The 13,661-nt window shown below is 39.8% G+C and overlaps 1 protein-coding gene across 18 annotated transcripts in view; it reads left to right on the top strand.

The window, feature by feature from the left end:
- Positions 1-684: 684 nt before the first annotated feature.
- GPHN (gephyrin) overlaps positions 685-13,661 on the top strand; it is a 349,286-nt gene continuing 336,309 nt past the window's right edge. For 16 of the 18 annotated variants that reach the window (XM_084866488.1, XM_084866485.1, XM_084866487.1 and 13 more), the window contains exon 1: positions 685-2,317. In XM_084866488.1, the coding sequence (XP_084722614.1) occupies positions 2,254-2,317 (64 nt within the window). In that variant the 5' untranslated portion in view covers positions 685-2,253. The remainder of the gene's footprint in view (positions 2,318-13,661) is intronic. The other 2 variants (XM_084866490.1, XM_084866486.1) reach the window with 2 other exon arrangements.

Genomic DNA, 13,661 nt, shown 5'->3' with positions numbered 1-13,661 from the left:
CCCTTTTTTTCTGTTATTTGTTAAACAAGTCTCAGTTTCTTCCATGAATAATTATAACATTTCTAAGTTGAAAGGGTGCTTTAGTCTATCACTTTACTTAAAGGGTGCTTATTTAGTCTACCACCTTATTTAAAAGATGAAGAAAAAGGTCCAAACTTGTTTAACATTACAGAACCTATTAGTGAGCAGGTTTAGAATTTATCTAAAAAATCAAGACATTTAATCATTTCAAACTTGAGAAAACTAGAGAATAAAGGTAGGTTGGGGAGGTAACAATGTAAACAATTGGTCTTCATCTTTAGAGATAAAGAAACTTCTCTAGGACATATTTTCCCATAAAGTTGTATATATTTCATTTGAAACTACTTAATCCGTTGGCCACCAGGATCTACTGTGATAATTATAGGAAACTAGAGGCCTGATGCATGAAATTTGTGCAAGAGTAGGCCTTGCTTCCCCAGGGTGCGAGGCACTGGCTTCCCTCTGTCACCTGGGACCCTCCCCGGCTTCATCAATAAGGTCGTCCAGAAGGACATCCGGTCTAATTAGCATATTATGATTTTATTATAGATGGGTTCACTTTCTGGCTTCGATATTTAACCTACTGTCAAAAATACTAGCAATACACACACTCAAAAGAAATTTTACTAATTTATTTTATTCCACCTCAAATCCATCCATCATCTTAGTACTCCCATTATTTAAAGTGAGATACATAACAATGTGAATCAATTAGAGGTTAAGTCCATGTTCCAATTGGAACAATAAACTCATAGCCATCAAACTGACTGAGGTTTTAATTGCGTACAAACGTTGATTATACATTTTGGACACTTTGCTTTTCATTTCTAAGCTTTTCAGGTTTTATCATGGCTGAAACCAAAGAAAAAATATATACATGTGTGTATGTAACTTTTTAAATTCAGCAGTTGAAAGGGTTAAAAGGATAGTTAAGAACTGATATGGAATAAACGCAGTTGATTAAAAACACACTTTATGAAGAAACACCTGGGGGGAAAAGTAAAAGCTCTTTTCATGGTCATACATATCCCACAGATACTACAATGAAACTCAGTTGCCATGGCCTGGGTTCTATTTCCACTTTTCTGACAGGGTTCGGGTGGGAGGAACGGCTTCGACCAAAGATCAGTGCTTTTCATTTGAAAGCGAAGCAGCCACAGAACCCAGGGATGGCAGCAGGAGGAAGAGCAGCCAGGTGTCTACACTCCTGTGGCTCCGCTGCAGATTCCTGAGTTCAGGAAGGTCGCTCCGTAGGCACAGGCTTGGAGTCTGGATACCGGAGTACAGAAGCGGGAGGAAGCCAGGGGGAAGGCGAGGCAGGACAGGAGACCTCCTCCTCCAAGGAACATGGCACTTTCTCCGTTCTGCCACCCACGCAGCTTTCTAAGCTACCACCAGGTTCCCTGGCGCCTTCACGGGGTCGGTCCGCAGCTTCTGGGGGTTTCGAGAGTGCTCTCCCCACCCCCCACCCCCCCTCCGCCCCCTAAGTGCTAACTCCTTCCCAAACCCGCGCCGGAGAGCGCTCCGCAGCCCAGCCGAGGCGGCCCGAGGCCCCGCCAGCACCGCGCCGCGCGGCTCGGCAGGGGATTGCTTCTGCCTGGCGCTCGCGGAGGCGGCGTTCGGGTCTCGCGCGCCCCGCGCCGCGTCCTCCCGGCCAATCGGGCGCTACTCGCGCGTCCCCAGCGTCCCCCGTCCGCCTCGGGCTGGGCCGGCCCGACCCGCTCCCGGCGTTCGGCGACCGGCTCCCCCTCCTCCCCTCACTCTCCACGAGTTCCACGCCTCGCGGTGTAGCTCCGCCCCGGCCCCGAGTCCGCCCCCGCCACCTCCCGAGCGTGTGCTCCCCTTTCCCTTCAGTCTCTCGCCGTCTGGCCGCCTGGGCTCTCGCGCTCGGCACAGTGGCCGCGGACTTGCCGCCCGGACTGACTCCTCCGCGCGTTCCCCTCCGGCAGCCACAGCGTGTGTCCCCTGACATACCCCCCACGGCCGCCTCGCACCGGCCTCGGGGTCGCGCGCCCGGCGGACTCCGCCCCGTCCCGCGGCCTCGCGCGCTCCCGCCGCGGCCTCTCGCGGGCGCAGGCGGACGGACCGGCCCGCGGCCGCCTCCCCGTCCCTCCCTCCCGCTCACCTCGCGCTCGCGCTCTCGCGCGGTCCCAGGCGGGCGCGCTCCCGGCCGCGCGCTCCGAGCTCCCGCTTCTCCCGGCTCCTGTCAGTGCGGTGACTGCGCTGGGAAACATGGCGACCGAGGGGATGATCCTCACGAACCACGACCATCAAATCCGCGTCGGAGTCCTCACAGGTAAGCCGGGAGGCGGGGAGGACGGGGCCGCCCCCGCCGCCGGCCCCGACGTGCCTCAGGCTTCTGGCCGTTGGTGACCCTGCTCTGCGGCCTCGGGAGGAGGGAAGGCTGAGGAAGGGGGGACAGCTAAAGGGGGACGTTCTACAACCAACGGAGCTGCTGGAGGTTGGGGTGTTCCCGTACCCCCCACAACCTCCCGGGAGCAGGTGCTGGTCCCGTGGGATGTCAGGCTCCCCCTCAGGCACCTTCGCAGCCTAAGTCGCCGGCCCTCAGGGACCGAGGGGCCGGTGCGGCGGGCGCTGCTGGGCTCCCGGCGGCCGGTGCGGGCGCGGGATCCCGGCTCCGCAGTCCGGGGCACGCCGCGCTCCCGGCCCGCGCACTTCCTCCGCTCCGCGCCGGCCCGGGCGAGGGGAATCCCGCACCCACCCCCTCGCCGCCCCCTCCCCCACTCGCGTGGCCCCGAGCCTCCTGCCATGCTCGCCGGAGGCACTGGCCGGACACGACTTGGCTGCCCAAGAGGCGGAACTCTGTACCCCCTGAGAGCAGGGCATCCCCTCGGCCACCGTGGGACACCCCTAGTCTCCCCGGAGAGGTGGGGGATCGGCTTTTGCCCCCACCCCCCCCCCCCCCGGACCTGGGAAAGTGTCAGCATTCCGCCTTCCTGAGCAAAGGGCCCTTGGTTTCCTTCGAGTAAGGTTTAGTGGGACCGGCTGAGCCTGCAGCCGGGGATCCAGCCCCTTCCACTCCAGAGAGGATGGATGCCTCCTACACTTGGGCTCCTCGGTCCTCCTCCCTCCTGGGACATCCTCCCCTCCGTCCTCCCCCCTGCAACCCCTCATGGTCCCGAAGCTGGTGAGGAGCACACTTTTCCCGGGTCGCCTCTCCCTCCCTCGCGGCCGCCGTGTAAGCCCCGCACGTCTGGGTCCGTGGCGTTGTGTTTGGGTGATGTCCCTCCGTTGCTGCAGGGCATGACTTCCGAGATGAATAGCCAGCCGGTCTGGAGGGGTTTCTGCTGTGCTTCTGTAGTCGGCGAGGCTTATGTGTAATTGAGTGGCAAGGCGGGGGTTAACGAGCTATATTTAGAATCCGAGGGCTTAGTTGGGAGTGAAGGAAATCCAAGATTTACTGTTGTGATTTCGGAAAACGGAGTGATGTAGACAGGAATCCTCGTGTGTGTCTCTCCCCCACCCCCTTCTCCAATTCTTTTTTAATTTTTTTTCCCCTTGTCAAAATTTGACATGTTGAGACGGTGCTCGAGGAGGGACTAAATTGAATGAGACTTGCTTTTATTATTAGGTAAAAAAAAAATAAAAATAAAAATGAAATGATCCGTAGATACTAAGTGCAAAGCTTAATTGAACTGCTCAGTTTTATGAAAAGGAGATATCCATGACACCCTCTTTTACGCAAACGGGTTGCCTTTTCCTGGTTTTCTTTCTAGATGTTAGTGGTGATTTATTGGATTTTCCTAATAGCCTCTCTGGTGGAGAAACCTATTGCTGGGAAGGGAATCCCCCCAAATCAGAAGATGAGCTGTCCTCCTTTTTTGGTGCTGAAACCGTTGCCATAGGCAAAGATACAGTTATGTCTCAGAATTGTTAAGAGTTCACATTGCGGATTTTCAAAGAATCTAATCGCGGTTGTATACTCTATATCAATCCTCAACTTGCACTTTAAATTCTAGCCATGTTTTGAAAATTAGTGGAGTAGTAAGAGTGAAGCATAATAAAATCCAAAGTATGTCAACTGACCATGGAAATGAAAGATCATAGATGTTTTAAAGTTAAATCATAGAGATTTTTTAAAAATTGTTTATTTAAGCGTTTCCTGATAGTTTTATTTATCAAATCATCTTATTTGGGTCAAATGGCATAGTTGTATAGAATGCTTTGAAAGATTTGGCCCTTATCCATATCCCTACAGTACAATAGGGATAAAATTGATATGCAAACCGCTAACAATGTATGGAATTATTTTGCTAAAATTATCTAAATAAATTACTTGTGCATTTGAAGGCTAAATGTAAAAGGAATCCCATATTCAGATGCATTAGGGGGCAAATCTGATTACCTGTAGGCAGAATTTAGTCAATTTACCAGAGGTTAAGTAGAAACTGATATTTTTAAGGGTAGTTGAAATTCAGTGGCAACCTTGAGTTGATAAAAATGTTGCCCTGACCAGGTATCTCAGTTGGTTAGAGCATGGTCCCCATATGCCAAGGTTGGGGATTTGATTTCCCATCAGGGCACAAGCAGGATTCAACCAACGAATGCATAAATAAGTGGAACAACAAATTCTCTCTCTCTCTCTCTCTCTCTCTCTCTCTCTCTCTCTCTCTCTCTCTCTCTCTCTCTCTCTCTCTCTCTCTCTCTCTCTCCAGTAAATATGAAAATGTTGGTTGGTGAGGATGAGGCTCTTGAGCAGAATATGAGAAGCCTAGGTGGAATAGGTATGGGGCATAGGCAGAATGTCAGGGAGAGAAGAGAACTTTGCAGTGGATTAAAGAGAATCTGGAGATGCCTTTTCATGAGAATGAGGTCCAGTAGTTTAGGGGAAAAGTCTAGGGTCAGGAATAAGGATGTAGCTGAAGGAAAGAAGTAGAAATTACAGATTTGGGAGAAGTGGTAACAGAGGGTAATAATGGGTATTTGAAGTCAGAAATAACGCTGAGGTTTTTACTTGAAAAGTTATTAATATGAATATTGTCTACTGTGATGGAGCCTGGAAACATGGAGAAGAATCAGATGAAAGGGCACCAGCCTTCAGTCTGCAAGTAGTGGGTTTTCTTACAAATAGCTTAATATTTATGTTCTTGATATTCCATGTTAAATTGTGCAAAAAAAAAAAAAAAACAACTATAATAATAAAGCTATGTTGTGCAATTTTTGTGTCCTATAGAACTTCAAATGTTGCAGTTTTACTATGTGAAATTATTCCTTACTGAACTTAAGCACTATGATTTTATACTTAAGAACACTGAGTTAAGTTATCACACTTAAAACTGATTTTATGAATTTTAATTTGCAGCTCTCTTTAAAGGTGAAGGATTTATTTATAAAATATCCTTTGCATGCTTCATAATAGGGATTTTATGTATTCTCAATGGCAACCTTATAAATGAAAATGTTGCCTTGGTCAGGTAGTTCAGTAGAACATGGTCCTCATGGCCCCCATGGTCTAAATCTGTTTTACAGAGGTAGTAGAAAGTATTGTCTACCCAAACACACATGTGGTAGTATTTTTGGTGAAACTGTATTGTAATTTCTAAATTTTTTTTGGTTACACTTTAAAATTTCTATTGCAAGATAATATTTATACCATGAAACTTTTCATCTTCTAGATATTTTTATACTCTTCAACTTAGCTATGAATTTGGCAACTGTAGTATACAGTCTTATTAAAATGTCTCATCAAATGAATTAACTATTAGAATTTTAAAAATATAGTGGTGTGAAGGAAAATGTTTAATAAAGGCATTTCTTTTTTACTTGATATCTTGAATTATTTAGGGCTTGGAAATCAGATTATAATAATATAAATGGATATTTTAGCTATATTAATTAATTTTATCATAAAAATTGGGAACATTTCTGTATATAAAATAGGTTATCATGGGAACATCTTATGTTGAACATTATTGTCCATCTCCAGGAACAATATCATTTTCAATAACTATCTTATGATGATTTGCTATAAATGAAGTGTTATAGGTCTTTGGTGACATAAGATCTAGTTTTCATATACTATTTCTAATGTTCTCTATTTCTATTATTGTTTATAACTGATAAAAGGTTATATGATGGATGAATAGCATGAGGCAAAAAACAAGTATCTGCTTTCTTGAAACTGAACGAAGATGTGGGACAGATGTAGGATTTTTTTTTTTTTATAGCTGTAGTAGTATTTATACTTACAGTGAGTCTTAATAATTACATATAAGAGTAACTATATTTTAAATGTGTCATTTTTCACTTATCTTTTCTATTTCTAATGAAGCTATTTATCAAGGGAGCATATAAAAGTTTCTCATATTCAATATCAGAAAAATAATGAATAATGAATATAGAATGAGACAGATTATCTTCCATTGAGTATTTAATATCGTATTCACTAGTCAATGCTAATGTTTGCTACCAAATCACTTAGCTAAAGAGATAGTTCATTACTTGAATTTTCACTAATAGTGGCATGGATGAGAAGTGATGCAAATATTTAGTGAAGGGCATTTTAAAAACTAGTACTTTTTTTCTAGTAACACACATTTTTTTGGGCTAAGATGTAGATTTATAATCAGTAAGAGTTATTAGAACAAGACATGACTAGATAATAGAGATAAAAGGTTAATTGTAAACTAGAACACCTAAAATATTAGTTACATGTAGGGTGTATTCAAACTATTCAGAATATTAAAAAAACCAAATTATAAGCCAAAGATATGATAATCATGTAACTCTGGAATTGTTCAAACTTAGTTTACTGCATTCCTTAAGCTTATACCTGTGCATTTTAACTATCTATATTGTATTCTGAAAAGCCCATTTATTGATGAGGATATCTAAACATATCTTTGTTTTTAAGTAACTAAATTACTATTGCAAAGAAAATCTAAATCCTACCAAATGGAATTGGGTATTCTGGCAGACATATCAACATTGATTTATATGACTTTTGTTAAAAGGAAGTCTATTTCTTAAACTAGTTCTTTCATGAATTTTGGATTGGAAGCAATATATTAGACGAGAATTAAAATTTTAGTGAAAGTAGAAAACCATTAAATCAGCACTATCATCTCTATCCAAAGACTTTTAAAACTATGGGTACATAGATTGTTACACATTAAGAGTTTTAATTATATTAAAAATATATTTGATTTTCACTTTAAGTGAGATATATGGTGGAGAATCAACAATATGTTATTGAGGAGGAAAAGACGGATGTGTCCATTTTTACTCTTATAGATGATAGATTCATTGATAAATTGAATTGGATGCTTTTTTTGAAACTGGGTAAAACAGGTAAGATCTATGCTTTGCTCCTGGAAATACATAGCATATTTGGGATTTGAGGTGTTAAACAATGCTAAAAAGAAAGTAATGAAACCACAAGGATTTCTTTCTTCACATCTGGGAAGAGAAGATAAATTAGGACGGAGAAAAGATTATTTAAACTGCTTAAAAGTAACTGAGACTGTAGTTAATATAAATAGCATGCAATTATTACTTAATTTTTGAGTGACCTCCCAAAGAGCAAATATCTATGTATTGTCACATAGAAGTTCTGTTCAGGTTGTTTAGTGAGTTCAAAGTGAATTTGTATTTAATTAATTTTAACTAAATAAGTAGGACTTCTTGAAACTTTTGTTAATTAAATGAACAGTCCCAATAATTTTTACAGTTGTTTTGCCAGTAACTATACATTTTGAAAGAATGAAATTTACTGAGCTTTAAAAATTTACTAATTTGAAAAATAAAGTAGCAAGAAAATGAGATCCAGTGAAAGGAGCATTATACAACCTGTTTCCTGCTTTTCAAATTGAGGTACATTTCACTGTGTTAAAGGATACTACTCTAAGGATTTTTTCTAATCCTTAGACTCTAAACTGTGGGAACAAACATAATAATTCTTTTTAAATGTTATTTTTAATTTTTTGAAAATGAAACGTATTGTGGTGACACTGATTAATAAAACCAAACATAATTCTTGAAGTATATTTTACTTGAGACTGTAATTTAAAACACTTTTAGATAAGCATGAGTAAATTAGGTACTGAGTGTAGCATTTGTATGAGCTTTTAAGATAAAATCTAGAACTTCAAAGAAAGTTCAAGTGAGCCCATTATATAACTCCAGATTTCATCATTCTTTTGTTTTTGATACTTTGGCGCGAGTGTGCATGCACACGCGCACACACACACACACACACACACAGACACACATACACACACACACACACACACACACACACAGAACACTGGGTTACACAACACTAGAAGACTCATGCTAATGATAAGCTGGCCAGTAAACTTTTTGTAACCTTGAACAATATTGCTTAACTTTTCTAACCATTTAACATGAAGGAATCATTCTCTGAGATCACTTTATTCTCTGGCACAATATATGTTTCTAACCTTTAGCACCAGCTAGAAGAAGATACATAGAATATCATGCTTAGTTAAAGGTTTTTTGTTTTTACAATGGAAATTGTTATGGGAAGAGGTAAATTATACATAAAGATGCAAGAAAATAAGAAATGGAAGAAAAGATAAATGTTTCTGAGATCAGGTGCTGTCAGTATAAACTAAGGAAAAATATTTAGTTTTTTTTTCAATTTAGAAATTTTTGTATTAACCCTTTTTCTGTTGCCAGTAGTTTCAGTCTTACACTTTATTTCAAATTCAGTTCAAACCTCACTTCCTCAACAAAATCTTTTCTCTACAGTGATGTCTTTCTTTGTTTTCTTTCTTTGTGTTTATAAATTGTTGTCTGTACCCTGCAATCATGTGGGAGGCTGCAAGATGCAGTTTTTTTGAAAAAAGGACTTTGGAGTCAAACAGACTTGGATTTCAGACTCCGGTTTGCCCTTGATAGTAGTGGGAAGTCATTTAACTTCTCTGAATTCCAGTTTCTTTCTCCAAAATGACACTGGTAATACTTACTTCACAGAGTTTTAAGAAGTAACTGAGATAATGTATGTGAAAATGCCTAGCATGTATGTCTAAGTTGGAGTATATATTCAGTAATCTTCCTTTCCTTTTTGTATGTTCCTTTGGAGCAATTTGCTAACAGCTTCATGTACAAACATCTTGTTTAAAATAGGTTTTAAAGTTCTTCAAATAGGTGATCTGTTCTTTACTTCTTTTGTGTCCTTTCACTGTTGCCCCTATTAATAAAGTAGTTGCATAGAAGATGTTTAATATAACTGGTAACAGGGTGATTAATAATGTGTATTTGAGACATTTTATACTATCAGATCTAATATAGTATCTCTTAATTGATGGTCATAGTCTGTATGAGGATTATTTTAGGGTAATATTTATTTACTTATTTATCTATGTGTTTTATCATTTTTTAAAAATTTTAAATTTATTGTTGAAAGTATTAGATGTCCCCTTTTTCTTCATTGACCCCTACTAGCCTCTCCCCCCTAAAATGTTATCTTAAAAAATGAAAAATTTAAATTATAGGTAAAAGAAATTCTAAAAATGCTGTTATTTATTTGGAAGGTTAACTGTGATGCTCAAAATAGCAGAACACCATAAAATAGAAGAGACAAAATTTATACCTATTCTATCACTTTAAAGACACTTAATTACATTTTACCTATTTATCCTTAGCTTTGAATGGGGGAATTGTGCTTACTTTATATGGTTATTGAGAGGAAGGAAGCACTTTATTTAATATTCAGCACCTACTGTGTGCCAGGTTCTGTGCTTAAATGAGGGATACGATCCTATATAATAAAAGGCTAAAATGCAAATCAACCAAAAGGCAGGACGACTGGTTGCTATGACATGCACTGACCACCAGGGATCAGATGTTTAATGCAGGAACTGCCCCCTGGTGGTCAGTGCACTCCCACAGGGAGAGTGCTGCTCAGCTAGAAGCCAGGCTCATGGCTGACAAGCGCAGTGGTGGTGGCGAGAGCATCTCTTGCCTCTGAGCCAGCACTAAGGATGTCCTAAGCTGTCAGTCGGACATCCCCTGAGGACTCCTGGACTGTGAGAGGGCGCAGGTTGGGCTGAGGGACGCCCCCCACTCCAGTGCATGATTGTTGTGCACTGGGCCTCTAGTAGTGAATAAGAGACACAAGACCTTATGTTCATGGAGCTATCAGGAACACAGTGTTTAATTAAGTTGGATATTGACAAATACATGCTTAATTTATGTTGCATTTCAAGGAATAAAATGCTTCTTTTATTATTTTTATTTTTAAAAAATATATTTGTATTGATTTCAGAGAGGAAGTGAGAAACATCAATGATGAGAGCATTGATTGGCTGCCTCCTGGGGATTGAGCCCACAACTCAGACATATGCTCTGACCGGGAATCGACCCGTAACCTCCTGGTTCTTAGGTCAATGCTCAACCACTGAGCCACACTGGGCCAGGCTCTTTTATTTTATTTTTTGTAGATAAGTATAAGCACCAAAGTAGTTTTCAAGCCGCTTTGACAACAAAAAATTTTAAATCATTACACATTTCCTGCTTTCTAAGATAGAAAATATTTAATGAACATAATATAGTTATTTCTGTTCAATCAGGTATAACTAATTATAAGTAACATGTATCGGGTCTAGTAATAATTAATGTCATTTTTGAACATTCGTTTAAAATCTTGCTTGGCGTTGACTTGTATTGACATAACCTTCAAACACGTGGCATCTACAGAACGTGTGAAGTGCAATTAACAAGTTTTGCTTGAAAAAGTTTGTGTTTGGTTTGGTTTTTGTTGCAAAACTAGGGCTAAGAAGATGGCGGATGAAGAGCATATTCGGCACTGCATGCTTTACGAGTTCCAATTAGGAAGAAAAGCAAGTGAGGCTGCAAAAAACATCTGTAGTGCTCTTGGTCAAGATGCAGTTAGCGCCAGAAAATGCCAGCGTTGGTTTGAGAAATTTCGCGAGGGAAATTTTTCGTTAGATGACAAGAGTGGTCGAGGCCGTGTGTCCAATTTTGATCAAGAAGCTCTTCAAGCTCTTTTGGTGCAAAATCCTCAAATTACCCAACAAGAGCTTGCAACAACTTTAAATTGTTCACAAAAAACAATTTCCAATCAATTGCGTGCACTTGGCAAAGTCCAAAAGTTTGGAAAATGGGTTCCTCATGAGTTGACCGCCAACAACCGTAATCAAAGAGTCACAATTTGCAGTTCGCTCCTCTCTCGTCAAAACCGTTTGCCGTTTTTAGAGCAAATTGTTACCGGAGATGAAGAATGGGTGCTGTATGTTAATTTGAAAAGGCGGCCTCAATGGTTGGACAAAAATGAGGCTCCGCAGCCCACGCCAAAACCTGACTTGCATGCGAAAAAAGTGATGTTGTGTGTTTGGTGGAATTTTAAAGGAATTCTTCATTATGAACTTTTACCATCTAACCAAATCATTACAAGTGCAGTGTATAGTGCCCAATTGGAAAGGTTAGCCCAAGCTTTAAGAGAAAAAGAACCCGCGCTGATTAATCGGAAGGGCGTAATCCTTCACCACGATAACGCACGACCGCATACTGCAAGAATCACTGCTGAAAAACTGCGCCAGTTGGAATGGGAAGTTCTCCCTCAACCTGCATATTCTCCTGATATTGCCCCTTCCGATTACCATTTGTTTCGTTCTTTGCAAAACTTTCTTCTTGGAAAAAAATTTAATAACGAAGAATGCCTCAAAAATGCATTGACCGAATTTTTTGCATCAAAATCACAAGAATTTTACAACAGAGGGATTAAAATGCTTCCTGAGCGTTGGGCACAAGTAGTAGAAAACAACGGCAACTATATTGTTGATTAAATTTTGTTGTATTGTTTAAATAAATTTGATTTAAAAAAAGTATTAGAAAACGATATTAATTATTACTAGACCTAATATTAGGCCCATATATATGGTATAAATATATTCTATTTTTTCTCATCACTTATTATATATTATTCAATCCTTTCTCTTACACTGCCTGAGAAGTGCAGAAGCTAAGTAACTTGTTCAAGTTTATACCAGTGGCAGTGCCAGAATTCAAGCACAGGTCTGATTGTACTCTCAGTAATTATATTTCTATATTTTATTTTGAATATCTCTTATTATGAAGTTGGATAGTATGGTTCTGTACTGTATTTGTCAGTTGTGACTTTATATACTTGTTCTTCCCCTTCTAGTTTATAATCTGCAATAGCCATGGGAGGAAGCACATAAACTACCTTGCTAAGAATTATATATGATAGATATCACCTTCAGTTAGACTTGAAGTGAGGTCTAAGGAATAAGTATTTTCACTTTTGGGTTGGGGGCATCAGAGGATAAATGGGTTATTATTTATTAATTTAATTATGTTTTTTGTACTTTGAGATTTCAGGATCAGAGTTAATTGGATCTTCCTGATACTGAAAATATTAATAAAAGTGCAGAAACTTTTAAAAAGTAAGAGAGAGCAAGTACAGTATGAGTGCCAAGTATAAATGGAATGTTTCCTTTAATTCTCTAAGTACTGATAAGTTCTTGTTCTAAAATAACATTAAGAAAATAGTATACTTGTCCTAGTTGGTTTGGCTCAGTGGATAATGTTGGCCTGCGGACTAAAAGTCCCGGGTTCAATTCCAGTCAAGGACTTATGCCTGGGTTGTGGATTTGATCCCCAGTGTGGGATATTCAGGAGGCAGCCAATAAATGATTCTCTCTCATCATTGATGTTTCTCTCTCTCTTTCCCTCTCTCTTCCTCTCTGAAATCAATAAAAAAAAGAAAAAGAAAAAAATATACTTGAAGAAATTAATCTTTAAAGTCTAATTTAGATTAAGAATTTTTGGATATCATGGAAACAAGAAATTGAATAAATGTTTTCAGACATAAAAATAGATGCATCATATAAGTGATTACCTTTCCTCTTCAATACTAAACATTTTGATTCTAATGCAAATTTAAAAAATTATGCTTTGATAAAATTGATATCCATACAGTAGGAGTTACTTTTGAATTCAGTTGCAAGTGGAAAAACTCCTGAATTGTTAAGTCATATTTTTAAAGACTTACTAGAGTGTATTTGTGCATTGTAAAAAATGTAACTCTACAGAAAGATAAAGTGTGAAATTAATCCCTACCACCTTACTTCCCCAGTCTCTCTAGTGTTAACCACTTTTAAGATTTTTGTTTTTGTTTATTCTTCTGTATATAAGTATATATTTAAATATGCACATATGCAATCAGACATTATGTCTTCCTTTCCTCCCCCTCAAATCAATCAATAAAAACATTTTTTTTTCCTAATCACTCATCATCTGTTATTTTTTTCTTTGTTTTTTACCCCCCCCAACTCAATTCATTGACTCTCTCTACCCACACCTGCTCCTCCTAAACCTTCACGACACTATTGTCTATGTCCATGGACTATGCATATATACATATAAGTTCCATGGTTAATCTCTCATCCCCACCCAAGCCCACCCTGACTTCTCTCTTTTTCTTTTTTATATTAAAATATTGGCTATTATTATCATACTCAGAAAATATATTATAGCAAAGACTAGGAAGACCAATCTTGATTCTGTTACTACTATTATGGGGAAAGAACACTAGATCAATTTCTATTTTGGATTTTTCCAGTGGGAGTTTGATATCATTATCTGTAAAAAGTAAAGTACAATAGATGCTC

Source organism: Pipistrellus hanaki, assembly GCF_964339955.1.
Source record: "Pipistrellus hanaki genome assembly, chromosome: 1".
Lineage (NCBI taxonomy): Eukaryota > Metazoa > Chordata > Mammalia > Chiroptera > Vespertilionidae > Pipistrellus > Pipistrellus hanaki.
Note: the sequence above shows the minus strand (reverse complement) of the source record. Positions and strands in the feature narration are given on the sequence as shown.